This window comes from Triturus cristatus, chromosome 11 (assembly GCF_964204655.1).
Source record: "Triturus cristatus chromosome 11, aTriCri1.1, whole genome shotgun sequence".
Taxonomy (NCBI): Eukaryota; Metazoa; Chordata; class Amphibia; order Caudata; family Salamandridae; genus Triturus; species Triturus cristatus.
Window position 1 is genome coordinate 410,170,500 of NC_140594.1, and position 26,559 is coordinate 410,197,058.

The 26,559-nt window shown below is 43.5% G+C and overlaps 1 protein-coding gene across 2 annotated transcripts in view; it reads left to right on the forward strand.

Annotated features, from left to right (window-relative positions):
* The window catches only part of LOC146784326 (poly(ADP-ribose) glycohydrolase-like), an 868,511-nt gene that overhangs the window by 503,566 nt on the left and 338,386 nt on the right, over positions 1–26,559 (forward strand). For both annotated transcript variants that reach the window (XM_085636068.1, XM_085636067.1), the window contains exon 6: positions 16,378–16,467. In XM_085636068.1, coding sequence (XP_085492194.1) covers positions 16,378–16,467 — 90 coding nt within the window. The remainder of the gene's footprint in view (positions 1–16,377; positions 16,468–26,559) is intronic.

Sequence of the window (26,559 nt, forward strand, 5' to 3'; positions counted from 1 at the left end):
ATAATAATTTAGAATTGGATGCTATTCCTGCCGAACTTTCTGATTTAAATACATATGAGTCTATACTCATTCAATGTGTTCATCCGTTCCAGACCATAGTACGTATGGAGCCCAAAATTGGTAAATTACCTCCTTCAGATTTACTGAGAGGTTTAAAAGGAAGAGTGGTGTATTTGCCATTGGATTTGAAAAAAATATGCAAACTATTGATGTAGATAGTTTGGAAACTGAACCATTAGTTATTCTGGTTAATGGTGTACCTACAAAGAATAAGAAGATTTGGCAGGAGCTGGTAGATGTGCGGAAAGTACAAAGAGCAAATTTATATTTGAAAAGGAATAATAAATGGTATGAATCAATTTATATGGATGAAGATGAAGAAGAAATACTAGAAGACACAGAAACACCAACTGGGCAAATTGAAAAATTGGACAAGTCAAAAGAAGAAGAAATTTATGAACATTTTAGCATACATCCTCTTCATTCTAGAGAAGTTATGGGAGACACTATTGATCTGTTTCAGATGAAGAAAGCAAAAGGAACTCCCGTTAGTGTATGGGAGAAGAGCTTGGAAGCTCGATGTTTTCCCCAGCTGTTTCCTACAGGAAAAGGTGGACGATACGATGATCGCCCAGAACAGATTCCTGCTTCTGAGTATCGGACTACAAGATTATATGCAGAAGATTCAAGATTTCGTCAAAGTATTCCTTATTTGTTTCATCTTTTATTTGAAAGCGACTTGTCTGCACTATCTTATGCAGTAAATCACATTTTAAAAAGTGGAGTACATCTACATAATGTGTCTGCTAAGGATTTTATGGACAAAGTGCAGCACCGAGATGATCATTTGGAAACACAATTGATCAATCTCATGGCTTGTCAGCGTGGGACGAATGAATATTGGTACCGACGCCATGGAGAATTAAAATGCATGTTACGGAATTTAGGAACTCCAACATGGTTTCTTACCCTAAGCTGTGCCGAGTATGCTTGGGATGATTTACTGGATTTTCTACGAGAGGCAAATTCTAACATTAAAAACATCCAATACAAGACAGCAGGACAATTGTGCTCATTGGATCCGGTTAATGTTTGCAGATATTTCAATCACAGATTTGAGGCTATGATGTCCTTCATCTGCAATAAAAAAGATCCACCTCTTGGAGAAGTTATGGATTTCTTTTGGAGAAAAGAGTACCAAGCAAGAGGTGCTCCTCATAGTCGTATGCTGTTGTGGATCAAGGATGCCCCAAAATTTGGAACAGATGCAGATGAAGCAGTTTTAAGTTTTATTGAAGAATATGCAACATGTGCTATACCTAAAAGCACACAAGAGAAAAAGTTAAAAGAGCAAGTTCTACGTTTTCAAAATCATCGGTGTGGAAAATACTGTCGAAGAAAGTACAAGAGCAAAGAAAAATTCTACACAAAATGTCGATTTGGATTTCCAAGACCTGTCCTTTCAAAAGGAAGGGTAAACAGTTTTATGTCAGCTGTGCGACATACTATTACAAGAAAATCGCCAAAAAATACCTATAACCTAAGAAGAAAAGAAGAGTCGAAATACATAAATGACTACAACCCAGTCATTTTATCCATGTGGAATGCTAACATGGATATTCAGTATGTGGCAGACAATTCTATTGCTGTTGCTCGGTATGTCACATCATACATCACTAAATCTGAGAAAACAGAATTGAAGGAAATGTGGGAAGAGATTTCTCATGAGAAGACTGTCAGTAAGAAGCTATACAGTTTCAGTTTAAAGATGTTATCGCATCGAGAAATTGGATCCTACGAATGTTCAGATAGGTTATCATCTGCAAGTCTTTACTCGAAATCCAGAAGAATAATTTGGGCAAGTTTAGGTCTTGCAGGAATGCGAAATCGGGTACTGAAATCTATTCGAGAAATTGAATATTTAGCAGAGTTCGAACCAGAAAGTACAGACATTTTAAGAACAAACATGTTGGACACATATTACCCACAAAGAAGTCATCACCTTGAAAATATGTGTCTCTATGAAGTGCTGCAGAACTTTGTTTAAACGGAATGTCAGAGAAGATATCAACAATGGAAAATATAAAGTCATTGGTGAGGAAGGATGTTTGGTGAAGCAAACAAAAGGAAGTTTGATAAATCACTGGAAGCTGAGTTGCGACACTCCTGATAAAAAGGAATTTTACTACTTGGCACTTTTGCAGCTGTTTAAACCATGGCGTTCAGAGGACGAACTACTTGGAGAATTTCAGAGCTATGAAGATTCCTTCAATGCTAGGAAAGACAGCATCGAATGTAGTACTTTCACAACTTATGTTCAAATGTTAAATGAAGAAATTGAACAAGAAGCAACAATTGCAGCTGAAGTAGCTAGAGACAGTTCTCAAGACAGTCAAAGTTCTGGGACATTCAGTCAAGATCCTCTAGGACAACCGATCATCGAAAATGAAGCAGCAATAGCTATGAACGAAGTGGAAACAGCTATGAATCAAGCTCAAGAAGAATTAGTAGACTTAACATATTTGGAGGAGCAACTGAATGAAGAACAAAAACAAATTTATGAAGAAGTCAGACAAAAAATTGATCACGGATTTCTACATGAAAATAAAGAGTGCTCATGTACATCTTTTGAACCAATGAGAATGTATGTAAGTGGACAAGCAGGAACTGGAAAAAGTTTCTTAATTAACGTAATTAGAAGCTACCTACAGAAGAAAATGGAATCCATTTTGTCTTGTGTTGTTACTGCTCCAACTGGGTTTGCAGCGTATAACATCAAAGGAGTTACCTTACATCGTTTGCTAATGTTACCAGTAGAGCATGAGAACAAAATACAGTACCACAAACTAGCAGGAGAAGCATGCTTGGAAGTTTCAAGAGTATTGAAGAAAATGAAAGTTGTGGGTTTTATTAATTACCAGAAAAAAGTTGGAATTGAATGTTTAAAAATAAAATTTGATCAGATAGAAGAGGTTAAAGACATTTGTCGTTGTTCAGTTCGTTTCTTGCTTGTGAAAGACTTATATGTGCGTAGGAAGCAGTTTCCGTTTTCTCTAGCATATGCTGTAACTATTCACAAATCTCAAGGATTAACTGTTGACAGTGCTTTTGTAAACATTGGATCTACTGTGTTTAAAGAAGGTATGGCATATGTTGCTTTGTCACGCGTGAAAAAATTATCTGGGTTATTCATGATAGACTTTGATGATTCAAAAGTAAGTGCTGATGCAAACTGTGTAAAGGAGTATAATAGATTAAGAAGGAGCTATGCTCCTCATTTAGGTCAGTATCCTGTGTTTGAAAAACGTGTTGTTTGTCGGAAAAGGAGATTTGAGAATATCTGTAATGAGGATGTACAGAAGAGAAAACAAAAAGAGAGTAATGAGACTGCAAGCAAAAAGAAAAAGGACAGTGTGGAAGAGGTTGTTGGTTGTCATTTTGAAAATAGCTCTGGTGTCAACTGCTACGCAAATGTAGTGCTGAATGTTGTATTTTATCTTGATTTTTTGCAAGAGCAGATAATACTAAATCATGAAAAAAGATTCTGTTCTTTGCTGAGTCTCCTCTATGAGAAGCTGAGTAATGATAAAACTAAAATAGAAAGTGCTTCTGATGTTAGAAATCTTTTAGATGTATGTTCAGGAAGTACACAGTTTAGTCAAAATGTCCAGCAAGATGCACAAGAATTCTTAATATATATGCTGATGGTACTTGAAGATGAAGGAGTAGAAGTAGAAAACTTATTTGGTGTCTCTTATAAATGGGAACATTGCTGTGAAAACTGTATGAACACATGCAGTAGTAATGTTGATTCTGAAAGGTTCATATATTTACCATTACCACAAAGTAAATCAGTGACTTTTAGTAAATTAGTTAAAGATGCCAATCATAACATGGAATGTTCTGAATGTAAATCTGACATGTTTTCCACGTTATTTTTACAGAAATACGGTCAGTATGTTATTTTAATGATGCAACGTTGTAGAGCTGATGGTTCTAAATTGGATACTTTAATAAAGAAGTTTATAGGACAACAAGTATCAATTTCTGGCAAAACTTTTGTTACAGTTGCAATCATTTTTCATGAAGGACCTACTGTAACTTCGGGACATTACATAGTTTATCTTAAATGTGAAAAAGGCTGGACATTGTGTAATGATTCCCAATTGATTTTCAAACAACGTTTGCCTTATGATTTACCCAATTCTTACTTAATTTTTCTGAAACCTAAATTTAAAAAAATAAAAATTGCATCTGAAGAAAGCATTTTTTGAAATTTTAAAGGATTATAATTGAAGATATCACTTAAAAAGGATTTTGAAATTACTATTTGGACTAAAGGAAAAGTAATAAAAGGATTTTGAAATTACTATTTGGCCTAAAGGAAAAGTAATAAAAACAATTGTGGACTTCTTTGATAGATATTATTTTGCCATATGTGCTTTTGCAACAAGGTTTAAAGACGGAATATGTAAAAAAATGTATTCATCTAGAAAGGTATTTGTAATATATATGTAATATTTGTAACAATGTATATTTTAGTGTGGATAGTTTTGGGGCTTTTTTAAACAATCTTTCTGATTGTTTTTTTTTTTGCCCGCTGTTAAATGATGAATAAAATTGTTTTCACTATTTTAAGTGAAAATTAAAAAATTCTGAAAACAGCAAAAAAAGGGCAAAAAATTGCTTTGTAAAATATTTAAAAACATGTACTGCTTTATAAAATGTATGATTGAATATTAATATTTTTTTTCTTTTTTTTCAGAACTTGAAAGAAAAATTAAAAAATGAAATTCTGTTTCCTTGCAAATTATTAAAAATGTTTTTTATCAAAATAAGTTTTTTTTAAAATAAGATAACTAACAAATATTTGTATTTCTTAATCCTTCCTTTTCATGATTCCTTATCTTCACCTCTCTTTGTTCATTAAAATTAAAAAAAAAAAATTTACAAAATTTAAAAACCTCCTCGGGTGCGCACAGAGTGCGCGCACCCCAAAAAAAAAATTCAAAAAAAAAATCCCCCAAAAATATTTTTGGGTTTAGTTTTTAGGTGGCTCTGAAAAGAGCCCTTGAGTTAATGTAGGGAAACAGGAAGAGAAAAACGAAAAAAAGAAAAAAAACATCTATGGCCTAGAGCAATGATGCGCATCAAATTTTCGCTGAAGGAGATCAAGACTGGTCTCCCCCACAGAAATAAGAGAACCGCAATCAGTGCACCGTGTAGACAACCTCGCCAAACAAGGTGGACCAACAAGAGGTGTAGAAACAGGTGAAGGCACCATCGCAGCTGAAGTGCTTGCCTGAGCTGCCGAAGATGTGCTCGGCTGAGCTGCTGCAGATGTCGTCGGCTGAGCAGGTGGAGGTTTTGCTCCAGAAGCTCGACGAAAAGTCACTGGATGCATTTTGTCAACATGCCTCAACATAGTGTGAATACTAAAAGAATACTTCTTGTTAGGATTCCCACGTGACAAGACTTTTTGACAAAGTACACAAGTAACTTTCGGTGCATTTACCTTTTTTTGTCCCTCTAGAAAAGTGAAAAACTGCCATATAAAGCTGTCTTTCTGCTTCCTGTTCCTCTGTCTCTCAAGTGTGTTCTCATCACTCTCTGAAGATGGATGCTGCTCAGCCATTTTCTCTCAACAACAGATTAGCTCCTTCTCCAAGGGAATCAGAACTAATGATGAGGAAAGTGGGAGTGGTGTTGGAAGAATCTGGAACTGAAAGTAATTCAAACCAATCAAAATTGATGATTCTTGTTCACATGACTTGCTATGAGGGGATTGGGTGTGGTGTTGAAACAATCTGAAACTGAAAGTAATGAGAACCAATTAAAAGTGTTGTTTTATTCATCACATACCCCGAGGTGCGCACACCGAGCAAGCTCCCAGCGCGCACGGTGCAATTACGCATGCGCAAACGCGTATCGCGCATGCGCTTACGTACTTTTCGCGTACGTAACGCGCATACGCGGCACGCGCGTATACGCGAACGTCAGCGCGGGGACTCTACGCGTATATGGGAAGTGTACCGCGTGGAGCACGTACGACGCACGTACGCATGCGTACGTACGCATGCGTATTGAGTGCGCGCTCCGAGCGCACAACAACGTATGTTTGCGTACGTAAATAACGTACTCCGAAATTCACAAACGTACGCAAACGTACTAGGAGCGCGCTACGAGGGCGCACCCCAAGAATGTATAAAAAAAAAAAAGAGAGAACATAAGTTAATAGAATATATTAACTATGTTGTAGTACTTCATCCTAATTGAAAGTAAAAAAAAAAAAAGCCACACCAAATTAAAGGATACAGAAAATATATAAATGTATACATAGGGACATTTTTGAAAAACAAATATATAAAAAAAAAAATAAAAAAAAAAAAATTAGCATTTAAAAAACCTTGCAAATTCACTGAAAAAACCATAGGTTTCACACACGTTATAGTTAGGAATTAGCATTTAAAAAACCTTGCATATTCACTGAAAAAACCATAGGTTTCACACACGTTATAGTTAGGAATTAGCATTTAAAAAACCTTGCAAATTCACTGAAAAAACCATAGGTTTCACACATGTTATAGTTAGCTGGTCATTTTACTCGTACAAAACCATTGAAATTCCCCCGTTATAGTTAGTTCAGCTAACTATAACTCGCGCGCCCGCAATCCACTGCTGATGACGTCACATATTACATCACTCATGACATGGTCAGTGACATCACTCATGACATCACTGATGACATCTCAAATGACATCACTGATGACAACACTGATGACATCATCCATGTTAAAAATTATCACATCTTCTCACACCCTAATATAACCTTTGATACACCAACTAAAAATTTAAGAGTTCCATTCTCAAAACCATATATACTGCAATACCAATCATTACATACCCACTGATTAACTCTTAGGTCTTCATATACCTCCACAACGTCAACTGTACAGTCACTCATACTTACAGTCACTCGGTACAAAACTATTATATACATTTAAACACTTATATAGACACTCACACACTAACAAGTATCCATAGAGCTACTGTTACACCTACTCAGTCATGCAAATAATCACACTCCCATTTTCTCAGCTATGCAGTAAAACACACTCAAGTTCAATGACTCATAAAAATAGTATCACAATCTTACACTCTTATAGAATCATTGATACCAGCACTCACTCATCCATACAGTCACTTTCACAATCACATACTCTCATATCTACCGACTTATATACTCTTACGCACACATATACTGCCATTCACATATGTAGTTAATCACAAATATACTACTGAGATATATATTCAATCCCTTACACACCCATACAGTCCATCACAGATGCACTCTCAAAACCATGCACCCATAGAATCGCCCACTCACACATCTGTGCATAGAGTGACACACACCCTACCCACACAAACACACAGGCACCCATACAGATACTGAGACAACCAATCAATTACCCATATAGAGACTTGTATAGCTGTTCTCAAAACCATGTAGCCACTTATACACCAACATACACACATACACACATTTACACAGTTTAGTCACTAGTCTGCAGTAAGAAACATTTAATGACTTACTTAAAGAATCATGTTATGCACCACAGAAAATCATCCATTTACACACTTGTACACCCACTCATTCTTAAACAGGCCTTTCCGTATATATATTAAACATATTGAAATTTATGAGTAACACATACTCACTGGATGACGACATCAGTGATGTCATCAGTGATGTCATTTGAGATGTCATCAGTGATGTCATGAGTGATGTCACTGACCATGTCATGAGTGATGTAATATGTGACGTCATCAGCAGTGGATTGCGGGCGCGCGAGTTATAGTTAGCTGAACTAACTATAACGGGGGAATTTCATTGGTTTTTTACGAGTAAAATGACCAGCTAACTATAACATGTGTGAAACCTATGGTTTTTTCAGTGAATATATATATATATATATATAGATAGATAGATATGTTGATGCAGATGTGCATTGTAATATGCTATTTATTACTATTACTACTGTTGTGTGCTGGAGTGGGGCTTGATGCCCTGCCCTCTTCAACAGTGGTAGCATTTAGACTCTGCACATCTGCATATATGGTTAATGCCATGACACATTTTCTTGTTTTTTTGTTCAAAAACATATTTAGACAAAAGTATAATGCAATAAGGTAAAGTCACTTTCAGAGGACAGGACACCTATATTTATTAATTTATTTCAAGTTTTGTATAGCGCGAACATGCCCCATGTGGGTATCAGAGCGCTTTACATAGGTTTAGGAAGTGAGAGAGACAAGTGGGGCAATATACAACAAGAGCAAATCAGATTTAAAAAAACAGTAATTTATAGTCAGTAGGAGCATAGCATCAAGATCAGTGCATTGTTCGTTAGAGGAGTTTGTTCAGTAGTCGAGATTTGACTTCCTTTTTGAAGGTAAGGGTAGAAGGAATCAGTCTTGTTTCCACTGGAAGGGAGTTCCAGATTCTCTGGGCGATGCCAGAGAATGAGCGATTGTAGGTTTTAAGCTTATTAAATTTCTTGGGCTTGAGCAGCAAAGTGCATGAGCTCCTTGTGGACCTGGAGCCACCAGATAGCTCAAGCTTGTTAGTCAGGTAGAGTGGGGTGTTGAAGTGCAGTGCTCTATGGGTCATACATGCAATCTTTAATTGTATCCTAGCTTCAAAGGGAAGCCAGTTGAGCGATTTCAAGTCCGGTGAAATGTGATTGTTCTTCTTAGAGCCCGTGAAGAGTCTAGTGGCAGCATTAAGAGAGGCTCTGATAGGAGCTAGACTGAGTTTCGGCAGACCGCAGAGAGTGGTACTGCTGTATTCTAGCCTGGAGATGACCAGTGCTTGTACCACCGTTTTAAAGTCCTCATGTGGAAGGAATGGTTTGAGTTTTCTTAGGATGCAGAGTTGAAAGTTCGCTCCTTTGGTCGATGATCTGATATGTCCTTGCATGTTTAGGTTTTTGTCAAACACAACTCCCAGATATTTAGTAGAGTCAACAATGTGAGGAATGCAGTTGAGGGCAGTGAGGTTACAAAGCGATTGTAGCACAGTGGGGGATTGTCTAATGGGTGCAATGAGGAGGATTTCCGTCTTGAGGGCGTTTAATTTGAGGTGGTTGGAAGTAAGCCAGTTGAGGGTTTTGCGAAGGGTTCCATTGAGCGAAAAGATGTCATCGGGGGAAGAGATTTTCATGTAAAGTTGGGTGTCGTCAGCAAACATGTGATATCGGATGTTGGAGGTTTTAAGAATTACAGTCAGAGGTTCCAGGAAGAGGTTGAAGAGGGTGGGGGAGAGTGAGGATCCTTGGGGGACATCAAGTGTGCAGGGACTCAGGTTGGAGAGAGATTGGTTAGATTTGACTCTTTGGGTTCTGTTGTCGAGGAAAGATGTGAACCATTTAAGGACTGTGCCAGTAGGAAAAGAAGATTGTCGTGTTTGAAAGTGTCAAAAGCCGATGAGAGATCGAGCAGAATTAAACAGCAAGTTTCATTTTGGTCGAGTAAAGTGAGGGCGTCGTCAACTATGTGAGTGATGGCCGTTTCGGTGCTGTGGCCACTGAGGAAACCCGATTGGAATAGGTCGAGAAGCTGGAATTGCTCAATGTGTTTGCGAAGTTGTTCATGAACACATTTCTCCAGAAGTTTCGCCAGGGTCGGAATGTTTGTGATTGGTCGGTAGTTGTTCAGGTCTTAAGGGTCAGCGAGGGTTTTTTAAGAATAGGGAGCACCAGGCCCGCCTTCAAGCAGTCCGGTATCTTACCATGAAGAAGTGAGGCGTTGATTATTTTGGACCAGAGTGGCGCAAGTGAGCCTATCATTTCTTTAAAGAAGTTGAGGGGGAGAGGGTCATTGTAGTGGTTGGAGGGTTTATGGGTGGAGAGAATGTTGCGAATGGAAATGTCATTGAGGGGAGTGAAATGACTCCATGAGGCATTGTTCTTGAGTGAGAGGACCTGATGTGGAGGTAGGGGAGTGGAGACAGGGTCGTCGGGAGGGGACACGAGAGTTAGCACAGCAGACCTTAGGTCTGATTCGATTTTGTTAGTCTTTTCAAGGAAGAATTCAGCCATCACATCACAATTTGGTTGCGTGCGAGCTGTGAGTTGAGATTGGGTAGCAGTGTTATTGGATTGAGATTTGATGAGCTCAAAAAGTCGTTTCAGGCGATTTTTGACACTGTCCAGTTGGTGTTTGAAGAAGTTGGATTTTGTCGTTCTTATGAGTTTTTTGTATCTACTTCTTTGTGATCTAAGAGATTTTAGAAGATCTGTGGAGGGAGAGGATCTCCACTTGCGTTCAGCTAGTCTAAGACTGTGTCTGTCAGCATTAAGTCTGTCACTGAACCATAGTTTGGAGTCTTTAATGGGAATTCTTTTTAGTTGAAGGGGAGCCGTATCGTTCAAGGCAGAAAGCATGGTGTTGTTATAATGGTCGGTATGGTCGTGCACGTCAATCATGTTGGAGGGCGGGAGAAGGGAGAGATTGCAGCGTTCTATGAGCTCATTAACACTTGTGGTGTGGAGCAGTCTTTTCCACTGTTTAAGTTTGAGTGGTTCACCCGATTTGTGGTTCCAGCTTTCAGTTATCAGGAAGTTGATAAAATGATGGTCAGACCAGTCACAGGGGAGAATGGATTTGAGTTGAATGGAATTGTGGTTGGAGATGATGAGATCAAGTGTCGAGCCTAAGTTGTGGGTGGAGGTGTTGCAGAATTGGGTAAGAGACATGTCAGTAAGGACGTTTTTGAAGGTTGTGACAGCCTGATCGTGTGGGTCATTCCAATGGAGATTGAAGTCACCAAGGAAGATCTGGGGGGAGTGTCTGTCGAGGTTGGAGGAGATGATTTCCATAACCTGTTCGATTAGAGGGAGGTTATCCTCCGGGGGGTGGTAGAAGATGTGAAGGCTGCATAAGGGTTTGAGAGTGCTGGTGATATCTATGCAGAGGTATTCGCAGGAGGAGAGATTGGCAGAAGGGGACTGTTTTGCTGAGAGAGAGTTGCGGAAGATGCAGGCAATGCCACCTCCCAATTTATTAGCTCGGTCGAGTCTACTAATGTTGTGACTAGGAGGGACTAATAGGTCAATGATAGGGCCAGAGGAGTCGTTGAGCCACGTTTCTGTGAGGGTAAGGAGGTCTAGGTCTTGGGCTAGGATGAGATCTGCCAGGTCAGTGGCATGTTTTACCGCTGATCTGCAGTTAATTAGCATGCTTTTCAGATGTGATTTAGGAAGTGTGTGAGTGAGCTTGGGGTGTGTAGTGGGGATCTGCTAGAGGTTATTGGCGTTAATGGTATTGGCGTTGGCTTGGTCGTTCTATGTGGGTTGGGCGAGATGGTTCGGATGGGTTCAGACTTACCGTGTTTAGGGAGTGTAGGGTTATGAACAATTAGAGGGGGTGTTAAGGAGCATAGAGCAGGGCCAGACATGGTCGAAGGAGGGGAGGTGTAATCGAGGAGGAGGGAGAGCATATCATCAACAGAGTATGGAGAGGTGTACTCAAGGAGTAGGGAAAGAATATCTGGTTCTGGATAAGGATTAAAGGATCTGGTAGGTCGAGACGGAGCATTAGGGTAGGGGGTGGTGTTCGAGATTAGGGCTGAGGGTTTCAGGCAGATCAAATGTGGGGACTCGAGTGTAGGCATGTTGGAGGAGAGTTGGGGGATCTCACATGTGGACATTTTGGGAAAGAGATCATGGGCTAGCTCTTCTGTGGCCTTTATGAGTTTAAGGATGGCAGTTTTGAGAGTTAGCAGTTTGTGGTTTATAGTCTTGAGTTTAGAAGCCGGATCGGAGTGAGGAATATGGGTCACGTTGAGGTGAGGCGGGGGATTTGTCAATGGGGAGGGTGAAGGGGAGATAGGGGCAGGTGGACAGGAGGGGTGTGGGAAGTCCACTAGAGGAGAGTTCCATTTCCCAGGTAATGGAGCATGAGGTGAGAGGACGATGTAGGGGAGGTCAGGGGAAGGGAAGTTGGTGGAGTTCGTGTGTGGGCAAGCCTGCAGTCTAGTGATGGAGTTATGTAGGCAGGGGCTAGCGGGAGAGGGGATGGGGGAAATGACAGGAAGGTGGTCGGAGCGGGGGAGAACAGGTGCACTAAGATTATTGGTCGAGGTCAGGTCAGGGAGTGTCATGGTGGGTGAGGTAGGAGAGCCAGGTGTCTGGGAAGCTGTGGTGAAGTGGGGCTTGATCAGGGTGGGAGAAGCAGTCCTTCGGGTGTGGTTTAGTAAAGAGGGCTCATGAACCTCCTGAGTTGGGGAAGGTTCGTAACAGGATTGAGTAGTGGAGACGCTAGGATCAAAGATCTTTTAAAGAGTGCGAACTTATCATCAAAGATGTCCAGACAGCGATCGGAGGCCTGAATAAGGATAGTTCCATTGTTGTGGATAGATATAGTGGCATTTGCTCTGAAAGTGGGAGACTTTGTGACCAAAAGTCGCAGACCGTGCGGGGAATTTTTTAGTTGAAGTGATTCTGAGTAGGTAGTGGAATGTAGCTCTCCACTGACCTTTTCTTTTAGTGTAGATCAGGTCGTTCGTAGTAGTGCCTTTATTTGGGCAGAGGTAAGGGTCAGAGATGAGTTTCAGGGTTGGCCTTGAGGAGCCTGTGTTTCAGAGTTTTAGTCGCATTTTTGAAAAGGTTGTTCGGGTAGTTAATTGTGAAGCTGTTTGAGCCAGACTTTTCCAGTCTGGCGTCCATGCTGCAGTGTGTAGGTGTGATCGTGGCGTGGGGATTTTGGAATACGAGGTTAGGCAGTGAAGTAGTTGTACGCAGGAGCATAGAACACGTGGTTAGGCAATGTAATAGGGAGCCTTGGCAAGATGGCTGCATTAGGGTCGGTTGCCATTAGAGGGTGACTGTTGTAGGAAGGTGGATATCTGACTATGGTTACCCCCAACTTTTTGCCTAGTGTCTAGCTGGTTTTTCGACTTAGTTGGCCTGAGAGCCTGCCATTCAGGGTCTCAGGCTGTCTGCTCTCTCTGTAAAATGGACTCCATGTACCCTAGGTACATAACCAATTGGTAAGGATCACCTTATACCAGTGTACCCTAGGTACCCAGGGCATAGGTGTACCCTAGGCCTCCCAGGGGCTGCAGCATGTATTATGCCACCCCTGGTCTGGCCTTCCAATCAGATATAACTGGCTGATCACTCAGCTGGGGCAAGGTCGTGTAATCACCCCTTGCTTAGATATAGTATATCTATATCTACCTTATATATAGACACATGTGTACCTATGAGCCACTCCTATGGCAGGCCTTAACAATCCTGGAGGCAGAGTGCTTGGTAACATGTGAGATGGTGCTCTAGCATGAGCTGAGCCTGTCTGCAGCTTTCGGAACCATGTCCTTATAGCTGTTCTATGGTATAGCCTACCATATACAATTAAAGTGCCTTATAATCTTAAACGGTTATGGTAACTATGGTTTGGCTTTATCAAAACATGTCGTGTAAGGTGTCTAACACTTTGGAATAATACCCCCATACCATTTCTGGCGATGAGGATATTATTCCTCCCTTCTAGAGGGAGAGACATGTTAAAATCTTACTTCACTGTTAGCCTCTGACCAAAGCCTCAGCATCACAAAATGGATGCTGCTGCCACGACACAAGTCTGACCTCCTGCAGCTGGGAGTGATCCCAGCCAGGGAGGCCTGGACAATAGGTTTCCTGCTTGGGGAGGTGCTAGCACCTCCCCAGACAGCCTTTAGTGTATTGGGGCAGGGTGGGCTGAAAGGAATGAGACATGCCTGGGGCACACAAGGTGTTCCTTGCATAGTCCAGTTCAAACCGGCGCTGGGGCACTCCAGCCCCAGCTCTGGCGCGAAACTGGACAAAGGGAAGTGGGTGTAACCACCCCCTCCCAGGTCCCACCCATAAGGCGTGACCTAGCAGGTATCCCAGCCCCCCAGATTAGTATAAGAGTGGGAGTTGGGCCTCAAGACTTTAGATTATCCTGAACCTGCAACTTGAACAGAAACTCTGGACCTTCGACATTCGACGAAAGAAGAAGACTGAAGAATCTCCCTTGTAGCCAAGGAGTGGCTACCCTGTGCAAACAGGCACCATCAAGAAACTACCCTTTGCTTTGCCCACGTTCTACGAGGAACCGACTGCAGAGCCCGACCAGAGCCTTGACTTCCAGACTTCTCCGACCCTGATCCACATCCACAGCAGAGCTGAAAACCGCGGAGGCGACGAGCGACGTGGGACCGGCTACCTGGGAAAGTGGCTAGTAACTTCAAGCGCAGCTTCTGAGGCACCCTCGAAGTTGTGCACCGGGGATTGAGAAGCCCCAACCCCAAGCACCATCTGCACCGAAGATCAGCCCCCCACACTCCACGAGTCCTGCGTGGGGCCCTTCTGCATTTTCCTGCTTGCCGCGTCTGTCCGGTTGCTTGCCCGCTGGCTAGTGGCCTTTGTGACGACGCACCCTGAAATCTTCTGCGCTGGTTTGGCTCCTCCAGACTGGCTCCCGCTTCTCTGCAAAGAAGAAGCACCCCAGACCTTCCTGGTATGCACCAGAAGCAAGTCCTCCGTTCTTCGTGGGTTCCGCTTGCCAAGGCTTGGTGAGTCCTAGTCCAACTTCGACGCCGCCGACAGCAAGAGCCTTCGTGGGACAGCTCGCCTCCTGGTCCTGGTCGTCCTCGACGCTTCCTGGTCCTCCTGGCTGCAGCGACAAGCTTCACCTTCACCTGCAATCTTCACGACATCGCCTGGTTCCTTCCTGGTTCCACGTGGTCACTGGCTAGTGACCTTGACTCTGTCCCTTCTGCTTGCAGGTCTCCTCTCTTCTTGATCCCAGCCTTGGGATCCACCGGACACTCTTCACTGACTGCCTGTCAGCATCTTTCTTCAGGCATCCATAAGAGTCGACGACGAAAACCGACGCATCTTCACCCCTATGCACCCGCAGCCTGTGGGCTAGGTAACTTGGGTACTCCGGTGCTCATCAGGATAGTGACTATCCTAGTGTCTAGTTTTCCAGTCTCGACTTCCTAGCTACTCCGGAAGTGTCCTAAATCTATCGTTTTCTAAACTGTACTATTGCTAGTGACTTTTACGCATTACGCGTGAGTGTTTCCACTCTGCACACGAATCCCGTGGGCCTCCCACTTCCTAACTAACGCTAGTGTAGTGTAGCCCCAGCGATTCCCTAGGCCTAGGCCTATTCTATTTCCGTGACAGTGGTCCTTATACCACTTACTTAGTATATGGTTTGCGTGGCCCCTAGGGCCTAACTGTATTACTTACCTGTGTGACTTAATGTATGCTTAAATAAGACTGTGTTGTACTTACCTCTAATCTCATAAAGAGTGCTGAGGGTTTGACTAGAATAAATACACTTTATTTTATATATATATCTGTTGTGGTGTCCTTTCATTTGGTATTCAAGGGATTATATATGGTATCACAGCTGGCTTCACATGCCATTCAGAGTTTAGCCTAAGACTGCTCTTGTCCATGCTACCACTAGGATAGCTGGTCTATAAGGTTGACTTTACAACCAATCACCATAAGGGTATTTGGACTGATATAAGGTGTACACTAGAACTAGTGACATCATACATCAGGCCAACTTCTCACAACTGTCAGTTGAGTATGTCGACAACATAAGTTAGATTAGTAATGTTGTCTCCATTTGCGCTTTTGCGTTAGATTAGAGAGTAGGTTCAGGCAATTAGAATGTAAGTGTTTAAGAGAAGGATGATCAGCAGGAAAGATGACCAAGGGGTCGTACTAAAGGTACTCTCCCAGGTCACGTTATGTATCGTGCCTATATCTGGCATGAGGTGTGCGGAGTTTTGTGCAGAGATTTGTCACACAATCGTGCGATCCATATCAGCCAAGATTACCTCTTGCCAGTCGATAGAAACGAGACTGCAGGTCATCAAAGGTCATGCAGCAGGGCAGCAGTAAAGATAAACGCCTATCTGGGTCGAGGTGAGCGTTTTTTGGGGGGTTTTTTGACACACCGCCATGAAAACCATATCAGCCAAGAGCTCACAGTTTCAGGCAAGAGGGACCCGGGTAAAATCAAGCAGCAGGGCATTAGTGAGGTTTAATGTTGAAGGGCACCGGGAGAGCCTTTTGCCTAACGTGGCCAGCCATGGAGGGATGTTTTTCTTTTCAGAGAAAGCACTTCTAGAAGGTTCCTCTGTTTTTCTCTATGGTCCTTTAAACATATTTCTGAAATCTGTGTTATACATTCCTTGTGTTGGTTGATCCCTTCCTTATCTATGGGAAGGGCAAGTAACTTAACCTTTTTAGCTGGCTGGTGTGCTCTCTGTGGTTAGATGTCATCTTCCTGTTCTCCTAACACCTCTTCTTTTATCTCTTTTCACAGCTGAAGGATGCAGAACGGCAGTATTATCTGACATTTGTGATCCCAAAAATGGCAGAGCTGGCTCTGAATCTACCAAATATATGCCCAAAGGTAAAACATAAACCAGTGTGCCAGAAGAACAGGTTTTACCATAGGGACACTGTCTTATAGTGTGGCAAGTACAGAACTTCAACGTTAAAATATCTTATTATGGTGTCCTACATCCAGACAAATACTCATGAGAGCAGCACTGTAGTGTACCCAATCCACAAAATCACCATAAGTGGACTGCAGAGTAGTGTGTCACATCCAAAACAATACAATAGAAATACTTCTGTACAGTATGTCAAATCGGCAGCGTCACCTAATAAGCGTTCTTTGTCCTTAAGTCCGATGTAGTAAATCTCTGGACAGCATGCCTGACTTCAGTGCAGTGTCCTCAAACCTAATGCCCTTCTTCTTTGGCATAATACGTACAGTACTGAGACGGATGCTTTCTGTATGATATTGTAAAGTTGTCCCAGCTTGTGCTTTTACTGACACGCTGCATGGTTTCCCAAAGTGGACTTAACGATCTGTACTCTCTCTTTTAGCCGAAAGGCACAACATCAGAGTTAGCACTGCTAAAAGGAGGTCTACCCCTGATATTGTAGTTACCTATGTGTTGGATGTTAGTCCCCATCCATTTCATTGTATTGAACTGTTTTACCAGTGCACAGTGAAACCACTCTTCGACTTCATGTTTCGCTGGATGTCACCCAAGAATCCAAGCTCAATGCTTATATAAATAAAATGACAATGACCATTCCTCCTTGCTCTCACAGCATACTCTCTTGGGAAAGCCTGCCAAGCTAAGAACAAAGGCTGAGATGCATTTACTCATGATTTCAGGAAGATTTAAATAAAACTACACTTTGGGTTACGCAGTCTTTTCGGCCCTTTAGAACCAATAACTCATAACAAGCATCCTGGGACCGGTTTCAGGGCATCACCCTTCATCAGCCAGGTTAGCTTGAATCCAGTGGTGTAGTGAGCACGGGACCCACGTCTGGGCATACCCTTCCCACTTAGGGCGACATATGGGACGGTATGCCCAGACGTGGGTCCTGTGCTCTCCATGCCACTAGAGTCAAGCTATCCTGCCTTATGAGGGCTGTAACCCAAAACCAGTCCTAGGATGCTTGTTTCCGGTCCAGGGAGGACCTGGCTTGGCAGTTCGGGCTGGGCTGATCCCACAAGGAACAGGATCAAGACTGATTTGCATATGGCTGGGTCCAAACTGGGGTGGTGTGGTGAGCAAAAGAATGATGGATTTAACCCAGATCCTTGTGACTGGGGGTGAATGTTTGCATTGTCCAGCATTCCATCCATCAATTGTTTCTTTTGCATATGTCGACCTAAGTGGGAAGGGTATGCCCAGACGTGGGTCCCGTGCTCACTACACCACTGGATTCAAGCTAGCCTGGCTGATAAAGGGTGATGTCCTGAAACCGGTCCCAGGATGCTTGTTTCCGGTCCAAGGAGGACTTGGCTTGGCAGTTCGGGCTGGACTGTTCCCACAAGGAACAGGGTCAAGACTGATTTGCATATGGCTGGGTCCAAACTGGGGTGGTGTGGTGAGCAAAAGAATGCTGGATTTAACACAGATCCTTGTGACTGGGGTTGAATGTTTGCATTGTCCAGCATTCTGTCCATCAATTGTTTCTTTTGCATATGTCGCCCTAAGTGGGAAGGGTATGCCCAGACGTGGGTCCTGTGCTCACTACACCACTGGATTCAAACTAGCCTGGTTGATGAAGGGTGATGCCCTCAAACCGGTCCCAGGATGCTTGTTTCCGGTCCAGGGAGGACCTGGCTTGGCAGGTTGTGCTGGACTGTTCCCACAAGTAACAGGTTCAAGACTGATTTGCATATGGCTGGGTCCAAACTGGGGTGGTGTGGTGAGCAAAAGAATGATGGATTTAACCCAGATCCTTGTGACTGGGTGTGAATGCTTGCATTGTCCAGCATTCCGTCCATCAGTTGTTTATTTTGAATATCTCACCTACTTGTAGGCATGGGCTAAGCAATGTACTTTGGAAAAATCCTTGTGGTTATCACCAACACAAGAAGGGGAACTGAAATGCCCAGGGTGGAGAGGAGGCACCTCATTGCACAAAGCCCAGTTGAACTAAAATTCCCATTGATGTCACCTCGGTGGGCTACTCTATAGACAATTACTAGATCCAGGAACCTCATCTGGCCAGAGCTACTGTAGCAGCTAACGGGATATGGGGTTGCATGGCACAGAGGTACATTTCTGACCTCTTTTGTGAGCTCAAAACCCTTATGCGTCTGTTACCGTTCTAGTGCTCTAATGTGCCCTGATCCTGGACCAGAGAGAGACGGAGTGTTTTTTCTGTATATCCTATTTTCAACTGCCATCTGTAGGAAAGTGGAGTATTATTGCGCTAAATGGGAAAAATCACTAGTAACAATTGGTCACTTGCAGGTCGAATTGCATGGTGCCCTTGCAGGGTAAAGGTGATGAGGGTCCCAGGACCAAGCCACGACAGTCTGTTCAATTGTACCTGGCCTGTGGAGCCCAGGTGCAGAGTTGTCCTGGCTGTCTCTGGTGCTGAACGGGAGCCGCAGGAGAGCTGGTTTACCGCTGAAACAGTGCTTTGGGGCAAAAGATGCAAAAACACAACAACGGATTGGCTGCTGATGCCGGCCAAAGGTCTGATGGAGTTCCCACTTGATGCAGCGTTGAGTAAAGGGATCAGTTTCCGGACTGACGACCAACAAGCCTTGGCAGCGGTAAGTAGCGATGAAAGTAACTTCGATGTCCACTGGTCGCGGGGAAAACAGTAGCTGCCTTTAACTTCATGGAAGGCAGGACTATAGTTCCCACAATGCACTAACAATCTGGATTTGGGCAACCTCTAGGAGGGTCAGATGGCCAGCTATTCTTCAGATCTGGAGCGTTGTTTAACGTGCAGTTTTCCGGGGATTAGTGCCACTAGTCCAGGGGAGTCTGAGGGTGCTTCAGGCTACCACAGTGGTCCCTCTGTCTTGGGGAACCGAGCAATAGCCTAGGATGAGTCTCGATCAGGTGGTTCAAAGACCGTTGCCACAGATGCAGGATAGCCCTTTTTTGCTTTATGCAAGTCTTGTGGTCGCTGACAGGTGTCTCTTCTTCTGACCACTTTGATACAGGTTGTTCTGAACTGATGTTCTGGTGTCAGGGGTGTCCCTTAAATGCTAGATTTAGGGGAGTTAGGGGTATGGGAGTCAGCAGCCAATGGGCTGCTAGTCCCTTCAGCTAGACCGCCCCTGAAGTGGGGGGGCGGGATGGGTCTGCAAAAAGCCCTGTTTTCTTACACCATATTTTTCGTAAATAAAGTCCTACTTTTCTTAAGTTACAGCACTGACTGGGCATTCAGTTTGTGTGTCATGCTGTAACTGAGTGTTCAACCTCTGTCACCTGCTGAAGTAAACCTCAACTGGTCAACTTTGCTTCACCTGGAGTCAGAAGTGCCTAAAAGTGTTAGAGTGCACTAGTAATGATTGGCAGGCAACTGAACCTGTTCCTGCACAGGATAGTGCCCAGTACCTCCACTGTGCCCCAGGATCCCAAGGAGAGGCATCACAGTAGTGGCAGACTCTCGCTCTCTGGGGTTAATGGACTGGTCATGAGTCATGCAGAGTCACCAACACGACCATTGTAGAAAGCATTTCTAGATCTCATCAACCCCTGCTCACAGTTACTTTCAGGTTGATTGTGGACAGCTTGGTTTGTCGCTGTTGGGTGCACACTCCTTGTGAAACTCTCCATGCAGGCTTTAAGTCTCTGTTACTTTTTCAGGGGCCTTTTCTCTTGGTACAGAGCAGTCCAGCTTCCTCTACTCCTTTGAGGGTTTTGGGCTGATCCTGGGCAGAAGAGGAACAGTCACCCACAAGGGCCTGTCTGGTTCAAACATCTGCTCAAACTCAATGCACCATATCTTCCAAATCTCCGGACAAAACCTAAAATCTCTGGTCCATTATTCTCAAGTGTGGTGATAACGCTGGGTCTCAGCAAAAATTTGAAAAACTCCTCCAGTCAGAACAGAATGCATCTTCAGTCTTTGTCCTTTCCCCAGACTTTCTGGTCAGGCATACTGAGGCATGTCTGGCCAGAACCAACCTTTGTGTCACGGTTTGAGTCAGAAAGCCTCGGTCAAGTTTTCTAAGTTTCTCTGCTATGGCCATCACAAAACAGGAAAGGGGGGGAAGATGCATTTCATTGTAATGGAGGGATCACTGGCTTATAAGGGAATGGGTTTTAATTGTCTAATATCTGAGGAGACAGTATCTTTCTCTCTCTCTCATTTAAGTACAAATTCATACTTTCTGCCTTTTCTCACTTCCTTTGACTTTCCTATCACTTCTCTCTTTCTCTTTTGCCGCTCTGGCATTTCTCTCCCTCTTTTCTCACTTTCTGTAGTTTTTCTGTACCGTTTCCCTTGCTCTTTTTGCCTCTTTGCACCATTTCTCACAGGCCATCTGAGGTTTGCTACCTCTCCACCTTCTGTGCACCCCATGCCTGCCCTCTCTGAGCTCATCTCCCTCCTCGCCCAGTCCTTCGTGCCTCTCTACTTCAGCGACATCGTGATCATCTTCAGCCCCGCCCGCTGCACTCCTCACCTCTCCCAGGACCTATTTAATGGCGACCATAGCGCTGATGCACCAGAGGCAAGCCTGTCTGTGCCCAGCACCAGAAACCCTGGTCAAACACCCACTACTACCGTACTGCAATCCTTTGCGCTTTGAATCCCAGACCTCTCATCACTCTCTGCTGGCATGCTACACCACACAACACCGAAGGAACCTTCACCTGCTCCCTCTGCTGATTCACTTGCACCACCAATCCTTAACAGCAACCAAGAACATACACACCACACTAATCCACTCAAACACCTACCAACAAACACATTTGCCCCCCTCAACCCGCACACCAATAGCATGCATGCTGCTCCATACCTGTTCACTTAGGAAGCATGCCATAGAGATGTTGAACCTGCTGGAAGACGCCACCACAGACCTCCTCTTCCTCATGGAAACATAGCTGACCACAGCTTCAAGGCCAGACATTGTCACTGCCTTCCCTGCCAGATACAAGATTACCAGGAAAGGCCGGCTACACAGGCCCTGAAAAGGAATCACCACAGTCTATAAAGACACCTTCATCTGCAACGCCATCGCCGAAGTCAGAACAATCTACATGGAGCACCTCAACTTCAAATTACAGCAAATTTAACCCTGGGTGAAACCTTAGTCTACCACCCCCAGACTTCAACGCCTTCCTAGTCTTCAACTGTAGTGCATTTAACCTTCTAGGAGATTTAATTTTCCATCTTGAAGACTGGACTGACCCTCCCGACTCAGCCACTCTTCTTGACCACCTCAGAAACCTGGGACTAATCAAACATGTTATGGAGCCCACCAACACCTCGGGACACATCCTAGACCCTATCTTCACATCTTTCAACAACTTTAAGATGAACACAATAAGAATGGTCACCTGGTCAGTCCCCTTCATCGAAGCCCTTCAACCCAGAAAAACAGAGATGGACTGGACAACCGCCCTACACGAGAACAAACCGGAACCCACAGGTATCCTTGCACTCGACATCAAGAACTTCAACAAGTGGATCCCCAACTTCACTGACACTCTGTCCCCCATGAGATGAAGCAACACAGCAAAAACTAGAACACAAGTCAGCTAATACACAGATGACCTCAAAATGACCAAGCAACACTGTAAACAGCTGGAACGAAAATGGAAAACCAGCAAAGGGAAAGTGGAAATAGATGCTTTCAAATACCAGCCTCTCGACATCACATAATCAGTATTCAGACCCAACCACAGCACAGAAACATATAGTAGCATTAGATGACTTTCGGATGATCCTCGACTGCGGGGGAAACTGCAGCCCTCATCCTTCTAGACCGATTGGCAGCATTCAATATCATCTCTCACCCGATTTTAATCTAACAGCACCATAAAGTAGTGATCCAAGGACGAGGCCTCAAATTTGTTTCTTTTCCTTCCTCACTGGAAGAACCCAAACTGTCAACATGCCCCTCTACTCCTCCGTCTGATATCTTATGCGTGGAGTCCTGATTGGCTCCTCGCTCCTCTCAACACTCTTCAACATCCTCATGAACCCACTGGGCCACATCATACAAGCTCACAACATAAACATCCTCACCTATGCCGACTACACTCAACTAATAGTGTCCCTCTTGGAAAAAACACCCAACACCAGGAGCAAGTTCACCACATGTATGACAGAAGGAGCCACCTGGATGAAATGTAACTGCAACAAATGGAACCCGGACAAGACTGTAGTGGTAGTCTTCAAGAAGAACGCCTTGCCATGGGACTCCACATGGTCGCCCGCAGATCTTGGACCCACTCCACCATGCCCTGCTCACAAGCAATAAACGACTGAATCATCATAGACAACAAACTAGACTTGACCAACCCAGTCAATGCAGTGGTCTCATCCTGCTTGAAAACCCCAAGGATGCTGAAGAAAATCTTCATGTGTCTACCAGACAACACCAGAAAAACAATCGCGCACTCTCTCATCGTCGGCAAACTAGACTACACTAACACCCTGTATGTAGGGATAACCAACCAGCTCACAAGAAGAGTACAGTGATCAAAATGCGGATGCCAGACTGGTCCTCAACCTCCCCCGATGAGCCCACATCAAACCCCACTGACTTCCGATACACAAGCGTGCAAACTCTCACCCACACCTACAAAGCACTCCATAACATTGGCCCTGCCTACCTGAACCAGCCGCATTCTCTTCCAGACCTCCCAGACTACTCCGCTCTGCAGGTCTCTCACTAGCAAACACTCCACGCATAAAGAAAAGCAGAGCGGGCCCATTTTCTTGTACCTGGTCCCTAAAGCCTGGAATGACATCCGACAGCACATCAAAGCCTTCTCCTCTTGTCTTGTGTTTTGCACAAAGACCTGGCTTTTCAAGTAAGCTCCCTGGCTTCTCACACCTGCGATAGAGCACTTGGATACCTTCACGGTTGGTTAACATGCTATAAAAACACATAACATTATTTTGGCATTTTTACACGTTAATACTTTCTAGACAAAGGTTTCACTTCTTTAGTACCTCTTTGACATGCAATCACAGAAATAAGCAACCGAATGACGAGTCAACCTTTGCAAAAAGCCCTCCACTGTGCAGCAACACATGTTGGCTGGTTTTTAGTAACTTTTGATCCATTTGAGCTAGAAACACTTTTTTGGGTTCCAATCTGCCAATTAAGCACAAGAGGATGGATTATGTGGCAGATTTGGCAAATCCATAATTATGTGGAAAAACTCATCACCCGCTAATTCACATAATTCCAGTGTCCTTGGTTATTATGAACAATTTCATCTGGCTAAGGCAGCAATATGTTGTATTGTAACCTATCATTTAATGTAAAGCACACAAACTCCTTTTAGGTGCATCAGCACTACATTAAAAAAAAAATAGATAAAAAAATAAATGTTCGAGGCATGTAAGCTGTAGATCACATGCTTTGCATACTCCTGCCATTTAGTGTTGGGTCCGGATGTTTGCAGTTTGGTTTTCTTCGAAGAAGTCTTTTCTAGTCACAAGGTAGGTGACTCCTCCTTTCGGTGATAGCGTGCATGGGCATCAACGCCATTGTTAGATTGTTTTTTTCCGCCATCGGGTTCGACACAGTTCTCCGGGTACCGTCGGTGCGCAAGACACTCGCCCTCGACGGTATTGTTTTCGATATGCTTTTCCATTCTCCAAAACAACCTGATCTGCCAAAATCACCAAAAAAGCACCTTTTCGACGCTCCTCCCGACCAACCGGACCTGAAACAGAAAGTGCTCCACATTAATCCAAAAACTGGACAGATTACCACCAAAGTAGCTTTGAAACGTCAAACTGCACAAGAAGAGGAATACCACATTTCTTAAAAAAGGAGAAGTGTCGGGACTAAGCATTACCTCCTTCTCCTCATTTTCAACCGTTGCCAATTTCACCTGAACACTCACCACACACACCTGACAATCAGGATGATGGGGATAGGAATGGTGATGAGGATGGAGCTGATCAGCCACTACCTACAGACCCCTGGGACGACTACAACACCAATTTGCCCACAGGCAATGATTCTGCACTGTAGGTTAGATTGAACTACTAGGTAGAGCTGCCAACTACCACAGGGTACAGCTGCACAAAGAATCCCTTGAAGAGGATTTCCTTTTTGAAACCCTTAGCAGCACACAAAAGTCATCGCACACACTGCCCATGCTCAAAGGTATGATCAGGCATGTTGATGACATATTAATGACCCAGTCAGGGCTCGTATCCTTACCCCTAGGGTAGATAAAAAGTACAAGCCAGCACCATCTGACCCACTGTATATAAAGGGACAATTATCATTGGACTCCCTAGTGGTGTCCAACGCACGAACAAGGGCCAATTCCCAAACTACAGGTGATGCTCCACCCCCGGATAAAGAATCCAAGCTTATTGACGCTTCTGGGAAAAGGGTGGCAGCAAAACTTCTGGCGCATCTCTAACACGCAAGCTCTGCTTGCTAGATACGACAGGGCGCATTGGGACGAGATGGAGCAGTTGCTCCAATATCTGCCCCATGAACACAAAGCTAAGGCGCAATAATTAGTGCGAGAGGGACAGCTTATTTCAGATAATACTATCAGGTGCCCCCTAGATGCTGCAGACACTGCTGCTAGAGCTGTGAACACCAGCGTCCTTTTGAGAAGGCACGCCTGGCTACGCATTTCAGGTTTTAAACCTGAGGTCCAGACTACTATTCTGAAGTCACCCTTCGACAAAGAATACCTCTTTGGCCCGGTCGTAGATTCCTCACTGGAAAAAATAAAAAAATATACTGAAGTGGCCAAATCCATGGGAGTGTTATCAAATATTGAGATGTGCCCTTTCCAATGTAGGGGACAGGGTGCACTATAGTGAAATCAAGAAATTATCCCCCACAAACACATCTATAAACCTTATTATATATTTTCATACTAATAGTGAAAAACCCACACACTCTTTGATTTCATACCACTAAACCCAAATATATGCAAAAGTGTCAAATATTTATTATATCAATTCAATGTACATGTACACAATAGGTGAATTTAAAAACAATTAAAAAATCCTTCTATTGATGTTACCTATACACGTGGACCTTTATCCTTTTTCTTGTAACTATATTCAAACAGTGTCATAGGAAAATCACAATATGATTTAAAACTATTTTGTTTGAATTTTTACTTTTTACTTACACACAGTGTGCAAATATACAAAATAGAATTAAAAGACATTTTTTATATACAGATATGACAACACTTATTAACTTTCATGCTTCTTGATTAAAATGTGTTCTTCTAATTAGTATTTATTTAATTATCTTCTGATCTCCTGGGTAGGAATTTCATCTGTATAAGATGATACCTTTTGCTTAAAATTCTTTTCCACATGGTTACTTTTTATGGGTAATGGGGATTGCCTCCTCCCAAAACAAATTGTTTGATAGATAGGCACCAATATTCTTATGTTCGGTTTTGGTTGTGGCACCCACTCTCAATTCCGGGCGCTGTAATGACATACCGACCGATCCGGTGTCTGCCTTCAATTCAAGTGAAAGAATTTTAAGCAAAAAGGTATCATCTTATACAGATGAAAGGATACCTACTAACATATTCCAATCCATCCCGCTCATCGCAAATGTCTCAGATTTGTGGTAGCGGGTCAACATTACCAGTTCAAGGTACTCCGTTTGTAGTCACCACAGCCCCCAGAGTCTTCACAAAGTGCCTGGCGGTAGTCGCTGCTCACCTAAGAAGACAACACATCCATGTCTTCCCTTACTCGGACGACTGGCTCATCAAAGCCAGCACATATCCAAAATGTCTCAAGCACACCCACAGAACAATTCTGTTACTACATCAACTGGGGTTCACAGTCAATGTGCTAAAATCAAACCTGCAACTACTCAAAACTATCTAGGAGCCACCCTAAATACGCAAAAGGCTCTGGCTTTTCCCAACGCAGCCAGAATTCACTACATTTAGGCTCTAGTTCTCCAATTTCCATCCTATCACTCGCTTCCAGCTCGGGAGTATGTGCAACTACTAGGAATGATGGCATC